Here is a 20114-nt window from a genome sequence, read left to right as displayed (position 1 = left end):
CGCACAGCAGTTTTCCCCCAAGACCTGAGGAAGATGTTCTCATGTGGCCAGCAGCTGCCTTGCAAGGGGCTAAGGTGGACATGCCTCGTCAGCAGTGGGAGCAAGAAGATGGTGAAGGTCAGCTGGTGCAGCAGAGCACAAGGTGGCAGGGACTTCGGAGTGCAGGGTGGTGTGACTGCGGTTGGGACTTCACTGGGGCGGCTGGGGCTCCCCAGGGTGGCTGCAGCTTTGCACCATGCTGCTGGGGCATCCCAGGGCACTGCAGCTTCCTGCCACACTGCTGGGGCTTCCTGAAGCGCTGCATTTTTGTGCCGCTGGGGTGGCTAGAGCCTAGCGCTGTGGTTCAGGAGCTTTTTGCAGCCCCAAGCTATGGCGCTCCAAGTAGCCCCTGAGCTGCAGTGTGGCAAGCAGCCCCAGAGCACCATGGTTCTGGGGCTGCTTGCCATCCTGCAAAACAGGGTGCAGGGTGGCCAAAAGGACAGACATGGGGGTGAGATAGGCAGGGGGAGTTGAAGAGGAGGCAGTCCCTTATCTTACCGAGGCTTAGGCTGTGGGGGACCAAGCCCAGAATGGCTTGGATTGGGGTGGGTCCTCAGCTGATGACTGGTGGAATTTGGTTAATGATGGCAACAGGGAGTGCCAGAATTGCTGTCACTAAGTGATGCAGTCATGTGACATCGTGCTTTATAACCGTATCAACCAGTGGTGGAAATTCTGGTCCCAATTACCATTGTAAGTCAAGGACTACCTGTAAAAGTTAATTGCAATGTTTAATATGACAAAAGGAAAATATTATTAATGATACAAACAGGAACCATTCTTAATTAAATTTGATCAATTTTTGTACTGGCTTCACTTTAGGAATGAGACCCATGGCATTTTGCATAAAGGCTAAGTGCAGCTATGGCTGGAAAAATGTTGTGCAGCGTTGTTTTTGACATTTCTTAATATATTTTACATTGCTCCATAAACTCAAAATTACATTTGATTTCAGAGTCATTATACAGAGAAAAAGGCAAAAAGCTTAAAAGGAAAAGGGCACTTAGTAAGTCACTGTAATCCTTTGGTTCAGCAATTACAACTTCCAATAACCAAAATCTATTTTCCACATACTTTGATGCAGTATTATCACTTCAACTGAAGCTACTGCTGAGTATGCATATTATCCATGATCATGTATAGAATATTTACAGAATTCAAATTATCTAAAAGTAGAAGCATGCGTTTGATACTTTCAAGCTGATTTTTTCCCAGCAATTGGAAGCTATTAATCTGCTTATATTTTAATTTCTAGACAAGATCAGGATTTTACTATCCCTTGCTGGTACGGCAAGCACCATCAACAACCTTCTAATAAAGCCACATAGAAAGTAGTGCTGCTCTTCCTTTAATTATTTAATGAAATACTTGTTTGCACCTATTACATATATGTATGTCTTTGAGTCAGGGTTGACTCCTGGTGACTGCCTGGACAAATGCCTGCAGTTTTCTTGGCAAGGTTTTTTGGGAGTGGTCTGCGATTGCTTCCTTCCTAGGGCTGAGAGGGAGGGACTGGCCCAAGGTCACCCAGCTGGCTTTGCGCCTAAGGCAGGACTAGAACCTACGGTCTCCCCAGCTTCTAGCTTGGTGCCTTGAACATCATATCAAACTGACTCTCATAATTACATACAGACAATCCCAATTATTTTAATGGTCTTATTCAAATTATGACTAATTCTGATTCTATTTTACAAGAGGGCTGAAAAACAGGTACAGGTTCTTAAATGTTTAAGATGGTATCTTCCTATCGTGGCACACAGTCAACAAGCAGTATAAATACATTTGTTTCTTAAAATTATTAGATGTGTAAGAAGAAACAGTAGAGGTGAACAGAAACCCTTTCTTTTTCTGATGCAGCAGTGAGAATGCCACTGTAAACTTCTGCTTTGAAATTAGATTGGGCAATTTTAAAAGTAGCACTCAAACCATAAATTGTGCTGAATTCTTCATTACAGATAGAAAATGAGGTCAACTTTAAAAAATGAGCTTGAAGATACCCTTTTTCCACTGTTATAGTAGAATAATTAGATCTAATTGTAATCCATCTGGCTCCTTAAACACAGCTAGCGGGGAAAAAACCAAAATCTTAAAAATCCTTTTTTAAACAAATAACACACACAATACAAAACAGCACCAATATGGCCCTTCTTGGTAATCTCATAGCTAGCATGATGTTTATATTTTATTTATTTGTCACATTTCTATGCTGCCACCATCAAAACAACTCTCCATGACTCTCATGAAAAGACAATAATATAAAATAAGTCCCATACAAAAATTAAAACACAACAGCACTGCAACTTTAATTTTAGAGGAAGTACATTCTTATCTGAATGATGCAAACAAGTTTATGGTTTTCAGGATATGTATAAAGATATAATTTACTGTTGCTTGAAAAGCCACAATAATTGAATACCACCTTCATTTTATTTAAATTAATTTTCCATTTCTTTGTTTTTCCATTGATTTCAATAGTAATTCAATATGTATTTTGCTGCATATAACTTTGGACTGTTGAGTTAAATAATGTGACATAAAATGTAGATGTTGCATTTCAGGCATATTAAAGAAAACATAATAGCTGATATAACTACTTTTTTTTTATTTTTGGCATTTAGATAGGATACTTCTGCTTCTATCCCAAGAGTCTCCTCTTATAGAAAATCCATTTCATATAAGTATCCAAAAATAATATAAAACCAAGCCAGAATATTATGATCAAGCACTCATAAACGATGTTCATGGACTTCTTAAAGAACTTTCATGTCTTTATTTGCAACTGGTCTTACCAGCAGACGTAAAGCACCATATTTGGATCATTGTTCTGCTTCTATTTTAGCTTAAATATATTATTTTGTATCCATTTGTGTGTTTCATGGGCTCTCATATTCATAAAGATATAAAAGAAGTTATTTTCATGTACTGCTGCTTCTCTCTCTCAACCTCCTCCCCTCCTCCCCTTCCCCCAAATATATTATAGCAATTTAGGACACTGTGAGATATCAACTACTGTGTAGCTAAAGAATCCTCAGCTGGATTGAACAGCCTTTTGTTAATGAGGTGTTATGATGCAACATACTATTAGTGTCTCTGAAGGAATGAGCTGACATAGGCTCACTGTCTAATTTACATGCATTGATGTAATCTAATAAAAAAATTCAGATTATAGTGTATGGCCTGTGACCACAGTTATTACCTCTGCTGGCTTTTAAATCCAAATGGAATTTCTTCTATAACATGCTAATACAGAATATATGAAATAATGACTAAGAGTAAACAAATGTATGTTGTCCAAGACCAACTAAAATAGTCCCATAATTACACATTCTTATGTAGTTCTACTGCAAAAACCTATGCTTTTCTATACATCTTTCATGTACCTAAAATAAGTTCTGCTTTGATTCAGAAAACAAACCATGTAGGACTTAAGAAAAAAACCTCCACTGGATAAGAGTTATTTCTTAGCATTTTGAAGTAATACCATTTAAGTGTCAAAGGTAAGATATCTTACCCTAACACCAGAGTTTAAATCTTTGAATCTCTTACAGTATTTGTTTAGGAGGGCAAAAATTAAAAAATGGTAGACCAGTGTGTAAGAGTAAAATGAATACGACAAAGTTTTTCAGCATCAGCCAAGCACATTATACTGTGTTTTGATTCTAATTCATATTTTTAAAAATATTTTCTTCATTTCTTTTATAAGAAACAGCAATTATATATAGCAGATTTCATAGCTCACCAAGACATTACAAGTCCAGGGAGTCACATGATGCCAGAAGAATAGTCGAACAAAATTGAATGATTAAAATAACATAAATAGCACAGGATACTGTATATATTTTCTACAATATCTATGCTGTTTAATCTGAGGATTTTATTTAACTATCATATCCAATAATCACTGACAAAGCATAACTTTGTCTAAATTTCCTTTAAACACATCAGCATATCCGCAACCAATGCATATATCAACTAATACATTTCCTGAATAGGTCACCATCAGTATGTCAATGCTGAATATTTTTGTGTCTTATTTCTGAAGATAGATTATTCACCAACTCAGTCTGGATTCTTACTACCTATCTCTTAACTTACTGAAAAGGAAATAAAACATCTAATAATTTTAGGAATATTCAGATCTAAACATATTTTAATTTACATTAATAATAGAATAAATTTGATTATTTAAAATTGGGATATATTTATATATAGTAAGTAGTGACTAAAATTTTAAAAAATGCAAAAATGATGGAAACCTAATAACATATATGATACAATATACTTACTTTAAGCTATTAAGCTTTAGACAAAGTCTAGGAATCTCTTAGTAAAGAATGGGAAACATATTTTTGAAAAATATTTTGTTTGGTCATCTCTCTGATTCGATTGTTTTCCATCAATTAATCTACCTGATTTACTGTAAATACACAGCCCTGCCATTTACAGTAGCCAAACCTTTTGTACAGATACAAATTTCTTATTCTTATATAAACTTGTTTGAAACTTGTTGAGCTCTTTGTGGAAATGATTAATATGATTAATATAGTATTAGTATTAATATATTAATATAGTACAAATGTTTTCAGAAATTGGAAGAGCAGCAAACTTCATGATCCTAGTGCAACATGTCTCTGCCCTTTTAAAGCCTGTGGGTACACTTCTGCTGCTCTTAAATGTGTTACCAATCCTTCCAATATAGATGTGCACATAACAAATCCTTTAGAGCAGGCAATGTCAACTTCTGAAAGGTTGGTGGTTTTCATTTTTACAGTTCACAACACAACTGAGCCTGGAAGAAACTTATAATGTCAACGTAAGGTTAGCATTTGGACATCTGTATGATATATGTGCAAGCTAGGCATTCAAGAGCTACAGTATTTTACAGAGATTTTGCCAATTAGGATAATGTAAATTTTGCACTAAAAATGCAAGTTATGTAAAATTTCTGCAAGTTCTTGATACACCTACAAAGACAACAAAAAAGAAGGGATTGTTGTTTTGTCAGCTATGCAAACTTTATACTCACCTTATTCATTCAGGTTTACTATTGAGATTGATTAATTTGTCAAAATAAAAAGCAATTTTACAACATACAGGTAGTCCTCGACCTATGACCATTTAGTCAGTGACTGTTCCAAGTTATGACGGTGCTGAACGAATGGTGATTACGACTGGTCCGCAGAGTTCCAGTTGTCCTAGCATCCCCATGGACATGTGATCCTGATCTGAGTGCTTGGCAATCCGTTCACATTTACAATTGGTTGCCAAGCGCCCATGATCATGTGATCACCATTTGCAACCTTCCCTGTCAGCTTCCCCAGAAAGTCAATAGGGAAGCTGGAAGGGAAGGTCGCAAGTCATTGGGGTAAATCTCTCCACCTGCGCACCCTTCCCCACCTGGTACACTCACATGCTGGCCATTTGCGCACTCCTGTGTACCCTCCCTTACCTGTGCCACACCCCTGTGCACCTTCCTCAACCCACGTGGTGCCTGTAATGCACCTTTGTGCACCCTCCTGGAACCACATGGTGCCTCTCACGCATCCCCTCATACCACTATGCACCCTCCCTGACCCGTGCCTCTCACACACCCTCCCTGACCTGCACAGTGCCTCACATAGCCCCCCAGAAATATACTCTAATTCTTCCAAGGATACTCTTGTAATCTCTTCTAATCCACCTTATAGATTGTATTCCCTTTCTTTAGCTTCTCACATTCTTGCCAACCATAATTATTTAATCTATCATCAGCCTGCATCATACGCCTGGTATATTCCAGTCTTCAGGATATAACTAATCCTTCACACCAGCTGTTTCTGTTTTTAAGCATTAACTTAAAAATACTTTAATGTATTTTACAAACTGTATTTTTAGTTTTTAGAATAATTTATCAATAAATTGTTCAAAGAAAAATTGCTGAACTGACTTTTTTTGGAGTCTCATCTCTTCCTTGCTCATGGTGTTCTACCAGGGAAGAAAGAGATTCTAAACTCTTATTATTCTATACTCTTATTATCCTTCAACTACAATAAAATATATGTTTAACTATAGCCAAAAATTAAAAAAAAATACATTTAAAATTCCATTCTAAAAGTCTGGCATAAAGAAAGGCCTTGGAAGACGTTTCTCACTGTTGTCAAGAATCAAGAAATTGCACTATCTACAGCTCAGCTTAGAATAAGAGACCTCATAGAGTTTTATACTAGCATCAGATTTGAACTTTCTTCTAAGTAATACTGTAAATTCTACCAGCAGATTGTCTGTGTGTGGGCACAAAAGTAAGCATGCTCTTGTCTTAGCAATATGCACCCTTTATTCACCTGAAGAACCCACTGAAGGTAATGTTTGTGTTTGAAAATTTAACACAAATTTACAGCTGAGGACTGATCAAAGGTAATGGCGATCCAAGATAGATAGCAAGCACAATCTTGGTTCTTTTAAAAAATATGCTGTCTAATCCTTGACGATTGGAGTAAAAATGTTCATCATCTTGGAGAAATTAGATGTCAAACACTTGATTTTTTTTTTTAATGAAAGAGACAAGTAAAGAAAAGATAGCTCCTTGTCCATTTCCATTTCCAACAGTGGTTTTTCATCTGACTACTGCCACTGTTGAAACAAACAAATATGTATCCACAGTATAAATAGATACATTAAAAATTACAGGTAAGAAGAGAATATCAGAGTTTATTTCTAACCAATCTTAAAGCAATTGTTGCAATTCCAAGTTTACACAGGTATTTAAAGAAACCCCAAATTTGTGGCAAGGCCATGAATGAAGAGTGTTACTATAAGCTGCCATATCTTTCGGTTCCTTAATATCAATGCTAGGAAAAAAGGCACAGGAAAAAAATTATTACCTAAAGTGCAAATAATATAGTCAATAATAGATAATTAATTCTGTTGCTAAATTTATTCTCTCCTCCCTGTTTTTCATTTTAAAGCTTTTTTCTAATAAGGTTCTTGAAGCTGATTTCTTCTTTGATGGCAGATTAATTTAATGGATTTAATATATTCATATGTTAATTATATACTAATATAGTGAAAGCTATCTTGAAGACTTTACTTACATAAATAATATACAGTCATGAGAACATACAGATACACACACACAATGATCGATATTGATGGCTCCTTTGGTACTGAATTATCTTAGATAATGATAATTTATCACTGAATAAAGAGAAAAAGGAAACAAAAAATGGATATCCAAATATAAAGATTACTTTTAAAATCAAGATTTTGCAATATATTAAAACACATTTGGTCATTCCCCACATGTCTCTTCAGAGTAATACATTACAGCGTAAACATAATAACATTAATAGAAAAATTTCTTGTTGTACTAGTCCTTTGTTCTGAGGCTATAAAGATGCATAGTTATGGCAAGCAGTTAAACAGACAACTTCAACTATTTGATAAGATTTTCTGAAAGGCTGGTAAATTAAACATCGCTATTCTATTATTGTATTCAGTGGCAACACCAAAAGCAAACTCTTGAACCAAACAAAAGATACAGTATATGATTCAGCAAAGAGATTATCATGAAAGGTTTTTTTTTAAAAAAAACCAACCCTACAATGAGCTTCCTAAAATAGTGGCTTATTCCCCAGTTACTTAACAATGTAATGCTTTATAGCAACGAGTGAGTACTTTCACACCAATGTTACATGGAATGATAGAGAGCTCCAAACATAATTTATTACTTTGTCCCACTTCCTAGCTGCCTGATATATTATCAAGACCTGCAAGCATATCTTCTTCCTTTTACAAACAAAATATGGATCCCAAATACAAGGGTATTTCCTTAAAAGGAATATGGTGATTTTTCCCCCCACCAAACAATTACCTTACAAGTAGGAAGGTCACTGCTTTTCTTCCTGGATTCCATACATTTTTTTTGGAGGGGGGGGAAATCTTTACTCCTGCTGAGTGGAAGCAATGGTGGCAGTTTCCCCACTTTTCCTAAATCAGTTAAGACTCTCTACACATGAAAGACAGTCCACAAGAAACAGGGCCTGCACACTTTTGTTCCAATTCCCTTTGAATGGGAATAGGCTGATGCAATATTCCTTAATGACAGACCCAACCTGGACATCCTGAGAAGAACTCTATCACTTACCCATCACCATCCTATTTTATTTTTGCTGCTTCTGTTGGAATGAGAGGGAAGGATACAGGCAAAGGCCCAAGCACATGTAGACTCTGAAGAAGCAGGTGACAAAGAGTATTGTCACTTTTGAATGTTAGTGTTGGAGGAGACTCCTGAGGAGAGAGCTGGAATTTTGTGGTTGTCTCCTATTCAGTTACTAATCATGTTGCTTACTTTCCAAATCCAGTTAAAATGTTGTGTTAGAGTAAACAGCAGCAAATCAGTTTTCATTATAAATCATTATATATTAAATATTCACAATAGCATCAAACGTCTAAACCTTTTCACATTAAGTAATAAAAGACTGAAAGATAATAGCTTGGATTATTTATCATTCTATTTTGTGATTATGCTTACTTTTTCTGGACGTGGAGGAGGATCAAACCTTTTTGCACAAACTAAAAACACATCAGGCTGTGGCTTGCCATCCTTTACTTCAGGGTCATCTCCCAAGACAATATGATGAAATAAGCCAAAGAAGTCTTTGTGTCGACTTGTTTTCATTTCAAATGTCACTCGAGATGAACTAGTAGCAACAGCTATGGGAATCTTATGTTTATGTAGATGGTGGATTAGTTTTTCAACTCCTGTGTAAGAAAGTCACACAAATACTTTAAATACACCTGACTGAGCAAAACAGACAAGCTGTAGATTTCCCCACACAAACACGTACATGCTTTTTTCTTACCCTTTTCCTGCCTTACCTTGCTTTTACTGGCAAATCAAAAATCAAAAAGTAGGCTTTGTTGTTTCTGCCTATAGGATATGCTCAGCATGCACATATACTCAACGTATCTAATACAAAGAAAATATTCAAATAGAAAATCCCAAAATAATACCTTAATGATTAATCATAGAAATTGTTCCCCCAAACATACACCCACAAACACGCGCACATAAACAACATATCAAAGTTGTGAAGATCCACGGACTGACTCCCACCACTAATGGATGTATGGCCATCTCCCTCTCCATGGAAATACTTTCCACTACTGACATGTTAGGTACCATGGTAAGGGCTCTCCATGTATAACATAAATTCCACTGGGTCATACTCTATGTATGTATTATAGTATGCATAGATAGCCAGGTTGGTCTAGTTGTTAAGGCAGCAAGCTAGCAACTTGAGATTGTGAGTTCTTGTCCCACCTTAGGCACGAAGCTAGCAGGGTGACCTTGGGCCAGCCCCTCTCTCTCAGCCCTAGGAAGCAGGCAATGGCAAACCACTTCTGCAATCTTGCCAAGAAAACTGCAGGGACTAGTCCAGGCAGTCACCAGGAGTTAACACTGACAGACAGGAAGGAAGGAAGGAAGGAAGGAAGGAAGGAAGGAAGGAAGGAAGGAAGGAAGGAAGGAAGGAAGGAAGGAAGGAAGGAAGGAAGGAAGGAAGGAAGGAAGGAAGGAAGGAGCGAGCATAGAAACCGGCCCTGTTCCCATGTTATTCGACCATATGAATATGGAAAAACATTTCTGCCTTAGATGAGGGGAGTAGCAGTAAACCTAATGCCCCAAAGTACAGAGGGTAGTTGTATAAGTTCCCTAATCTCATTCTAATTATTTGAATGTGCAAATAAATATTATTTGGTCTCTTTCACTGAAATAATAAACATACAAAAATATTTGGGAGGATGCATTTGTTACTTTCAAGATATTCTGGGAACATGATAATCAAAACTTATCAATCCCTCCCCAGCTTGTCTATAGAAAATTGAAAACATGGAAAGATGGAACACTTACAGAATACAAGGCACAAGTACAGAAATTCTCAAATTACATTTTGCTCTAGTTTAGAGGCCTCAATCACTGGTCATTAAATAGTAAATAAAAAGAAGAGGCTGAGATATACTTTATACAGTTCCTATGGAATGACAGTTATATAAACTATTTTTATAAGCAAGATTATTCATTTATTAAACACATTAAAATATTTCTCATTGTTTTAAGTAATTATCCTGGGAACAGTTACTTCTGTTTCAAGAAATATATTTACAAAAGTACACATTATCAAATACTGGTATCTGACTTGCTATTTTGGGAAACTGTACTTTTTTCATTGAGCAAAACTAGTTTTAAAAACATTTTTCAGCTTTATATAGCAAGATGCGTACCTAGATGAAAAGGGGAAAATGAATTGCCAAAGAAAGCTTCAGGTTTTTTTACATGGAAAACAATGTAGTCTGCACATTGTTCTGCATTTAAAGAGTTTATTGCTCCACATACCCTCATTTTAATTTCTCAGAGACCTCTCTCTTAGGCTAAGTCCAAAAATAGAAATTTTCAAGTATCTTTGTTTTCTATGAAATTGATGGAAATAAAAAGTGATTAATGTCAAAAGTACTGATTTAAATCACATCAATTTAAATAAATGAGATAAATTAAATTTATCACATTTCATTATCCTAATTAATTTATGTTATAGTATTTTAATAGGTTGCTCTAGCAATTAGAGCATTATACATTTGTAACTGAATCAAGCTTGTACATTATCTGAGCATAATTCAAGTCCTTTAATTATGCTGCTCACATGTCTTTTGCAGAGACATCTACGCATGAATTCAAATTGGAATTGTGAAATTAAGATTTCTGCTTGATGATTTATGTACAGATCCTTGTTAAACCATAACACTTCAAGACAGTGCCTAGAACTCAGAAAAAAAGGTTCACAATTACCAACCAGAACAATTAAAATATCTTGCTTATTACAGCATACATGTAAACAACATAAATAAATATTATACAGTTTCCAAACCTGCCCAATTGCTGTACTTGGAGAGGTATGCCTCTGATATCCTAGCGACTCATGATTTGTAGAGAGGGAGGAAAAAAACCCCAAATAATATATATGGCCTTCAAATAGTTATGTTTAGAATTCCTGACCTCAAAATTCATGCCCCTCTTTTCCTGTTTAGCCTCCTTCTATTCAAAAGTAGGCAGTTTCAATATAACTGTGTTTCATATTTTATAAAAAAGGAGATTTTATTAAACTGATCATTAATCAATCATGAAATGCATTCACCTGAAGAGTATTTTGATGCCAACTGTCATGTATAAAACATTAAAGAGATAAACATACATATGTAGTGTGTGTGTGAAATTAAGAATCATGTAATAGATCTGAATGAAGGTATCTTACGCTATATTGTGGACAGGATGCTATAGATACATGCAGGAAACAGAAGATGTAGAAGCAGATGTAGATGTATTAAAGAGCTAAAATATATTAAGAATATGTATGACTTAATCTACGTAGTTGTAGTGTGTAAAAAGGAAGAATACATAGGTTGGCTATACTTGAATGTTACTGTTCAGTGAAAAGGAATAATAGAAAAATTCAGAATGAGTATTTGGAAAAAAATGTGCAGTATTCCATATGAAGTATGATCAATGGGGAAGGGAGAAGGAAATATATTTGGTAGCATGAATTAATGTGTGGTAGCATGAATTAATGTGTAAAAGAAAACAAGACAGTATAGAAAAGGTAAGTAGATCATTTTGAGACCCAGCAATTATGAATGGTCAGTTTCTGCTTAGAAAAAGTTTAGTTTGTTGCAAATGTGCATTTAATAGAAAAGTGTGATTCATTTGCTTATGACTAAAAACAGAATTATAAAAGGCTATAAGGATAATGAAAGGTTATGAATGTTGGTAGATTACAATTTGATATTGGTTTTGGGAAAAGTGAAAGAAACTAGGGTAAAAACAAAAAGATGCAAAAAAAAAAAAAAAGGAATATAAGGAAGTATTAGAAAATAAATTGAATTCCCAACAGAATTACTGAAAATTGGACAAAAAGAAAATGGATGTGGAAGCCGCTCAGAATGGTGGAAAAATAATTATATTACAGAGTGCAACTAAGGTTTATTAAGTTACATAAATCAGAAAAAGGATGCTTGGTGGAATGATGAAGTGAAAAAGGCTATGGATGAGGAAAAAGTTTCAGGTAATAAATAAATTCAAGAAAAACTAAGAATGAGACAAATTATGTGTACAGAGTGATAAGGACCACAAAGAATACAGACAAAGAGCAAGAAATAGTTAAGGTTTCAAAGAGCAGAAAAATGCAGAATATTTTGATGGAAATAAAAATAATTATGCAAGTGAGTGAAAAGGACTAAATAAGGAGCCTCCAGTAGAACAAATGGAATTAAAAATATATTGGGATGAAACTGAAGTGAGGGAATGTTGGAAGGAGTGTTTGATTATAGATTTACATGGAAATGACAGTAATACGATAAATGGAATTGAAATGTTATAAACCTTAAAAGTTCAAGAAAAAAGGAAGTAATAATTGATAAATTGTGAAAAATGTAAGACTGCAGGTATGGATGGAGCAACTGGAGAAAAGTTAAGATATAGTGGCTTGCTTCTGGCTGTGCAACTTGTTAATTTATGTGTGAAAACTGCCTCTGTTCCTGATTGAAAGAATGCTGTTATTCTAAAAAAGAAAAGAAAGGACAGAAAGAAAGAGTGCAAAAAAATGTTACGGCAGTTAGTTTGTGCCTGGAAACATGATTGAAATAGCACGAGAGTGCTATGTGGTTGTTAGGAGTCAAAAACAACTTGATGGCACATAATCGATCGATCAATGAGAAGTTACAGTGGAGAAAATGTGGGACAGCAAGGAATGTGTGCAGACCAAACTTTTGCTCTTTGCTACATCACTAAGAAATGTATAGATGTGAGAAAGTTTATTAATTTATAGAGCTTAGCTGCTATCTATGATATTGGGTATTTTGCTCTGTAGTCCTAATAGCTAGTTGCAGCATTGTTGCACTTTTCCAAAAATAATGTATCTTGGAAATTATTTTGCTCATGGCATTGTAGATACAAAAACAAGAATGTTGTGCCTCCTCCCAAAAGGCAATTTTTCACAGCACTAAATGTTAAGAATATAAAATAATAATTATAAAGGGTTTTAGGCAACTCTGTAATACAAAATCTGAGAAATGTATTTCCATTTTTGTGCTACTTCTTGATTAGCTAAACTTCATTATAATCCATATTGCAACTTTTCATCAAGCAGTATTTGCTAAAATTAGTGATGCTGAGAAGAAAGTATAAGAGACCTTGAATTATTTTCTAATGTCAAAGCAGATTATTAGAAACTATATTAGTGTTGCAGGAAGTCCCAGAAATTTAGACAAAAATAAAATATAAAATTACAATTAAATTACAATCTCTTATTGTTTTAAAATGGTATACTGATGATACATTTTCAAGAGAAAGATAGTTATTCAACCTGTTTCTTCCTTTCTTTTTTAAAAAAGTTACAGAGTATTAGATTATTTATATTTACCCTATGTTCAAATATATTAGAATATATAAACAGATATATATGAATTACTAGAACTAAAGTGACAAAAAGCACTGTCATTTTCTGTGTACAAGAAAGTAGTTTTCAGAAAAACATTAATGCAGTAAATTAATCATATTTAACAAGCTCTATAAAATAAGGTTTTGCTGCCAATGGTAAGTGCCTTGAGTGATCATTATGCCTTTTAGGTTAGAGACTAGAAGTTAAGAAGCAGTTGCAAAAAAAGAGAAGCCTGACAATAGTTTTACTGCAGATTCCATGGCCTCTTTCTTCTTTCCAACAGTATTTTTACTGGTTTATAGCAATTGCACTGTAATTGTAGAAAAGGCAGAAACTTTGGGATGGACATTACACTCTTAATTTTCTCCATTGCCTAGCATAAAAGCTGACAAAAGATACTTTCACGTGAACATCTCTTTCAGATGGTGTTGGGGAAAATAGAAATGATACAAACCCTTATTTCTGCAGAAGCACATACTGAAAAGCTGGCCATTACCCTTGCCTCTTATGCAGATACTACATACAGGTAGTCCTCGACTTACGACCACTCATTTAATGACCATTCAAAGTTACAATGGCACTGAAAAAGTGACTTGCAACTGGCCCTTGCACTTATGACTGTTCTAGCATCCTTGTGGTCACATAATCAAAATTCAGACACTTGGCAAGCAGCATGCATTTATGATGGTTGTAGCATCCTGGGGTCACGTGATCACCATTTGCAATCTTCCCAGCCAGCTTCTGACAAGCAAGTCAATGGGGGAAGCCAGATTTGCTTAACAACTGTGTGATTCGCTTAACAACCACAGCAAAAAAGGTCATAAAATTGAGCATGACTCACTTAACGATGGCATTGCTTAGCGACAGAAGTTCCAGTCCCAGTTGTGGTCATAAGTAAAGGACTACTTGTAATAGGGCAGAAAGGTTTTTCTCTCTCAACTCGGAACACTGGGGTACCTTTTTCAAAGAAACACACTTTTATCTGCTGACAGAAAGATGTTGCATCAGACCAACTGTAGTTGTGCAGTTCAGATGAAGCCCTCATTACTGCTGACCAGATTTCTGAAACTGCATTTAGTATAAAATGGTAGCATAGAAGATTACAGGTAGAATGGCTTACTTTTCTATTATGACTTATTTTTCTATTATTGAAATATATTATTGGAATATATATCAAAATTTCTTAAAGTTCCAAAGCAGCGCTAAGTCATCCAGGCACAAGAAAAAAGTAGCTATCAGAACTGAAATTGTAAGAATGGAATTTGATGGGCACATATCTGAAGAGTCAAAATACCTGGCATCAATGTAGCTGTAGGAAACAATTTTTCTTGCATAATTTTACTTTCATGTAACAGCTCTTCTTTGGTTATCGGAAGGTCTAGGGCATCTCGAATGACTTCTGCTCCTTCCAATGCTTTTTTGCCCATTGCTAAGGATTTCACATCCCAGGTATAGGTTTTTCCAAAGCGACTGCAGATTTCTTGGAACACAACAGTGTAAAGATGTTCAGTATCTGCGGAAGAAAGAAAAGCTGAATTAAAATGTTTTCAACCTCTAATCAGCTAGATTGACAAACTAAAAGAATAGAAATTGTAACTAAACAATAATCTGTCCTTACCAATAGTATAGGGCAAAGTGTTCAGTACTAAGTGACCAATCAGAAGACAAATAAACGGACTACAGGTAGTCCTCATTTAATGAGACTAATTGGGACTGGAAATTCCATCGTTAAGCAAGATGCTCTTAAGTCGAAAAACCACGTGACCATGCTGCTTAGAGATGGCAGTTCCAGCTGCTGTCATTAAGCGAGGATTGCACAAGTCATTAAGCAAGGACCATGTTCAGAGCCAACTGCTGACTGATCATCAGATGCTAACTAACATGACTCACACTGCATGAATCAGGAACATATTATCCATCAGCGCTAAGTGCAGGACCTTGCAACTACTGCAGGACCTGAGAAATGCTACTGTGAACTCTATCCATTATAGCATGTGAGTTATGCACACTGGAGTTCTAATCATTTGCACAGTGTGTTTAGATTGTAGTCAACCAACACTACGGAGGACTTTCCACCCAAAAGTTTGCTCTTAGTTTCTTTTTTCTTTTCCTCTATGAGTGGGAATGTTTCCAGTTTTTCATATTAAATATTCTGAGAAATCCTGAATTTGCTAAGTTGAAACATTCCAATATACTGTTTTGAGTCCAAAGCTTAAAGTACATCTTCCATTTTGCATCCACCTAGTTATATTTTCCATATGATAATCTTTTCTTTTCATCTTCTAATCTATAAACCCTAGCTCATCATGTACAAATAAATATATCCCATTCCACCTATTAAAGGAATCTGTGGTCTGATTCCTATTTTATAGACTGTCCCTACAGGACACTGGTCCTTGATTCCTGCTCATTTATTTAAGAGTACAAACAACAAGGGTGCTGGCAGATAAAACTAAGAGCATCCTGGAGGTAATTAAACATTTGTTTAGAGTGGAATATTTTCCAAGGCAAAGACAGGTAGAGGCACATATTAACATGAGGAATGAAGCAACGAATGAGATTAGTATCTATGATAACAAAATTAGTTTTTGTCCAGGGTTTTAGGGAGGAGGGCATTTAGAATTAGGAGAAAATGTCAACACCCAAATGAAGAACTACACGGAAGACAAAACCCAAGGTCTATAAACTAAGAAGTGACCAAACATTTTTGTCTGTCATTTTCAACAAGGAAAAACAATGTAACCCTTTTCACAGCTCTAACTACTAGATTGGATCCATCATCTGAGAAACATTCTTAGGTTAGGAAGGCAGATGTTTGCCTTATAAGCCCATATTTAAAAGCAGAGTGTTATAGGCTTGTACAATTATAATAACTCAAATATAACAACAGGAGTGAAAATAAAAAAAAAAGATCTTAATCAGAGAAACAATACTTAATTTGGAATTGCTGATGATAAATGAAGAAGGAAATCTAGTACCTCAGGGATGATATTACCTACTCTATTTATACTAGAAATTAATTTATTTTTCAAAGCTTTGAACAGAACAGTAGAAGTTCTTCAAAAGAGTTCTACAGTTTTCCTTATATTGCTGGCAGCACCACTAGTTTTGCATCTAACTATATTAGTATTATAATACTACAACCTATAATCAAGGAATTTAAGAGCAAATAAGCTTTTCTTAGGCCACTTTGTGAATATAAAGCTTAAGGGTAAGGATCAACACTTTTCTTGAATTTGTTATTTTAAAATATAGAGGAACAAATATCCCTATTCTCTTGAAGTGCTTAAAAATAGATTTGTATGCATTTATAGGAGGCAGTGATATCTAAGATCAAAAAGATAGACTCTATTTTTTTTAATTGGACAGCTGCTACTGAAGGAAGCTTGAACTTTCTTGGGAAGTAAGGATAACAAACCTACCGCTAGAAACCAGCCAACATGAGCTTCTTAAATTTCAAAAACATGAAGGAGTTTTACTCTGGAGATTCAAAGACAGAGTAACTGTATTAATTCAGCAGGTATTCAACCTCAACTGCTCTCTCCATTTTCCCAAATAACCTATTTTCAGTTCTTTTATGATGGATAATACAAGGTTTGAACTGTCTTAAGGAGTGCAACCAGCTTTCAGTCTACTATTGTCATACGTAATAGAGGTGCATGATTGTACAAAGGAAAAGATGGAACAAATAACTGAAAATGTATATTGCGGCAAATGTCATAAGTAGTAACAAATTACTCCATATAATTTCTCAGCAAACCTTCAATTATCTTAAGATGCTGATGTCTTTCAATGACATTTTATTTTTTTCTTGGTATGCAAATACCTACACACACTATCCCTAACATGCCTTCTTTTTGACAGAATTTACGTTTTATACAAATATACATTTGTATATATGAACTGTGCTGTTTGAAAACAGATGCCAGTGCATACCATATCTTGCCCTCTATTTCTCAACCACCAAATCTACTTGATAGGGATATTCAACAATATGCTGAATAAAAGAAATTCACGATTGATTTCTTGTATACCTCTTGAAAAAAGTGTGTAAAATTGTGCTGTATTCTGTATAGCTTAAGAAGCAGACTTTTATGAAACCCTGTTTCTTTTTCCCAGACAATATATTTGCTAGTACATATTTGAAATGCAAAGACCAGACCCAAAAACTAGATATTCCCTATCAATTTATTAAGTACCTTCTTTTAGCTGCACATAATTTCATTACAATCACCCAAAAATAACTACTGGATTTTTCTTTTATACACAAAAAATGAAGCATAGGACAGACCTGTCATACTTAACTTAATGTATCTGGTTCTGAAGTCCCCTGCACTGAATCTCTTTCCCTAAAGCTCTTTTCCTCACTGGGAACTGATAGATTCAGAGCTAATGGAGAGCCAATTCTGTTCTTGTCTGTTAGATAGATAGATAGATAGATAGATAGATAGATAGATAGATAGATCTAATCCTTGGGTTACATTAATTGCTACAAAGGGTTTTCTTGGATGATCTAAACTGTTGATCTAAATTTTAGAGTCAGAGATTTTAAAATCCTAAAATAATCTTAGAATCAGTTCGACTTCATTCTTTAAATTGACAGGACACTCCATAATTCATAAAATGCTCACAATATCAAAGAAAGAGTTAAGTACCTTTCCACTGTATTTACAGGAATCTGAAAAACACAGCAAAGCATAATTACGTTTTTCACAGTCAGCACAAAGTCAAGAGTCTTGGTTCTGAAAGGTACCAAGATTGATAGCTTAAGGATGAAAAAAAAAAGTGGGAGGGGGAAACCTCACACCCCTGTTCACTTGGCAATTCTACACAATGTTGTCAGCAAGCTTACATGAAGATAAATTGGCAGCACAATTATTACAATACCTAATTCTGAATTCTAGGCTATTTCCTAGGTGCTGAGAAAGCACTGTTTCTGCCTAAAAAAAAAAAAAAATCACTGATCTACTTAACCAGAGCAGAAGGGCAAACTCTGTCTCTTCCTATGCTCTTCAACAATATCCCAAAATATGGAAAATGAGGGTAATGGCTTGGATCCTCATTCTGATTTTCTCTGATTCTCCACTTTCTTTTGTAACCCACCCTTGAAGGTTAGGGAAGCTCTTTGGAGTTACAAAGATGAGTGGAAATAATTTCTCATTTGTGGGACTTTTTCCTGGATCTCTGATCAATATGAAAAAGTTGTCCTTTAGTTAATGAAAATCTAGTTAGATCTAAGTTAGCAGCCGATGAAATAAAAATTGCAAAAACTGCATTTTGTCTGATTACATTTTTTAAAAAGTAAACAAAAGGAAAAGTATTTGGCATTATTTTACTTATCGTAGCTAGGCTTCTATGTAGCTTAAGTAGTTCTTTTTATTTTCAACATTTTTAAGGGTATCTAGTTTATAAGAAATCCTCAGAATGCATCCAGAAAAACTTACATTATATCATCTTTAGAAAAAACTGGTCTGACCTATCAAGCTAGTTTTAAAATACTTCAGCAGCAAACACAAGTAGTGTAATTAACAAACACTACCACATACATGATTAAACCATGTAGTCACAGAGCAGTACTGCATTTTCCCTAGCACTATCTCAAAATTTACCTTTTTTAAACAATTGCTACACAGCAGTTCCCCTAGCAAGAATTCTTCTTTGCTTTTTCATAGTAAGCTGAAATCTTAGATGAAATGGCAGAATTTGTCTCTTCCCAACTATTTGTGCTTCTTTAGGATTAAACTAATCAAGCATTTCCCTTTTAAAGTCATAATTTTTTATAAATCTGAAGTAGTCCATTAGTCCGTGAGTCCATCTTTTGTTATGGTCAGTGACCAGAATTCCACTTAAAACATAATGTAAAAAATAAAACATACAAAATGGAATGACAAAAGTAAAGAGCAAAAGTAAAAGTAAACTTAATAATCAATATAAATTATCACAACGAATGTAACGATAAAACAATATTTGGACACATTGAAAGAAACTAAATCATACTGGTTGGCTAATTAGCAACTATACATAAAATAGATCGAGATGGCCCAGAAATTCAATTAATAAGGATAAAATGTAGCCATGCATTTTTATAAAATGGATAATGCAACAATATATACATCATATTTTCAACCATCCCTTCACCATGAGGACAATCATTAAGAATAAGGGATTTTCCTAAACTTTTATTCAAGGATGACTTTAATGGAAGTGCATTAAAACATGCAAGGGTCACTGTTTTCCGAATATTATTGAGGTAGACTGCTGGTCTAAAACAACCCCAAAATAATACTAAAAGGAAGAAAAATACTCTATAAGTAAAGCTGACAAATCTAATTGCTCTTCTATATTCACATCACACTGTTTAAGGCTTGACGCCACCAGTTTATAACCTATCATCAGTAATGCTTACTGAATATAATTCTGCAACCTCTGATGAATTAGTCTTGTCCAAGTCAATTCAAAGTTACCAACTAAGATCAAAGCACCTGGACCCACTGGAAAAACCTGTAGTTTCAACCAAAACTGGATGGCTATATTAAATCATAATCACAATAATTATAATCATAATATACACAACCATATACTGGCCTTTAACCACATCAGTTTTATGAC

The 20114-nt window shown here is 34.9% G+C and overlaps 1 protein-coding gene across 1 annotated transcript in view; it reads right to left on the bottom strand.

Annotated features, from left to right (window-relative positions):
* PUDP (pseudouridine 5'-phosphatase) overlaps positions 1–20114 on the bottom strand; it is a 54920-nt gene that overhangs the window by 23361 nt on the left and 11445 nt on the right. Inside the window, exons 2-3 of the mRNA XM_088144961.1 lie at positions 14800–15018; positions 8549–8778 (exon numbers count right to left, since the gene is read on the bottom strand). Of these exons, the coding sequence (XP_088001087.1) occupies positions 8549–8778; positions 14800–15018 (449 nt within the window). The remainder of the gene's footprint in view (positions 1–8548; positions 8779–14799; positions 15019–20114) is intronic.

Source organism: Python bivittatus, unplaced genomic scaffold (genome assembly GCF_059951505.1).
Source record: "Python bivittatus isolate LINGU-HERP-01145 unplaced genomic scaffold, Pbiv_v1 ctg000350_np1212, whole genome shotgun sequence".
Taxonomy (NCBI): domain Eukaryota; kingdom Metazoa; phylum Chordata; class Lepidosauria; order Squamata; family Pythonidae; genus Python; species Python bivittatus.
This window is presented reverse-complemented; position numbering and strand designations above follow the sequence as displayed.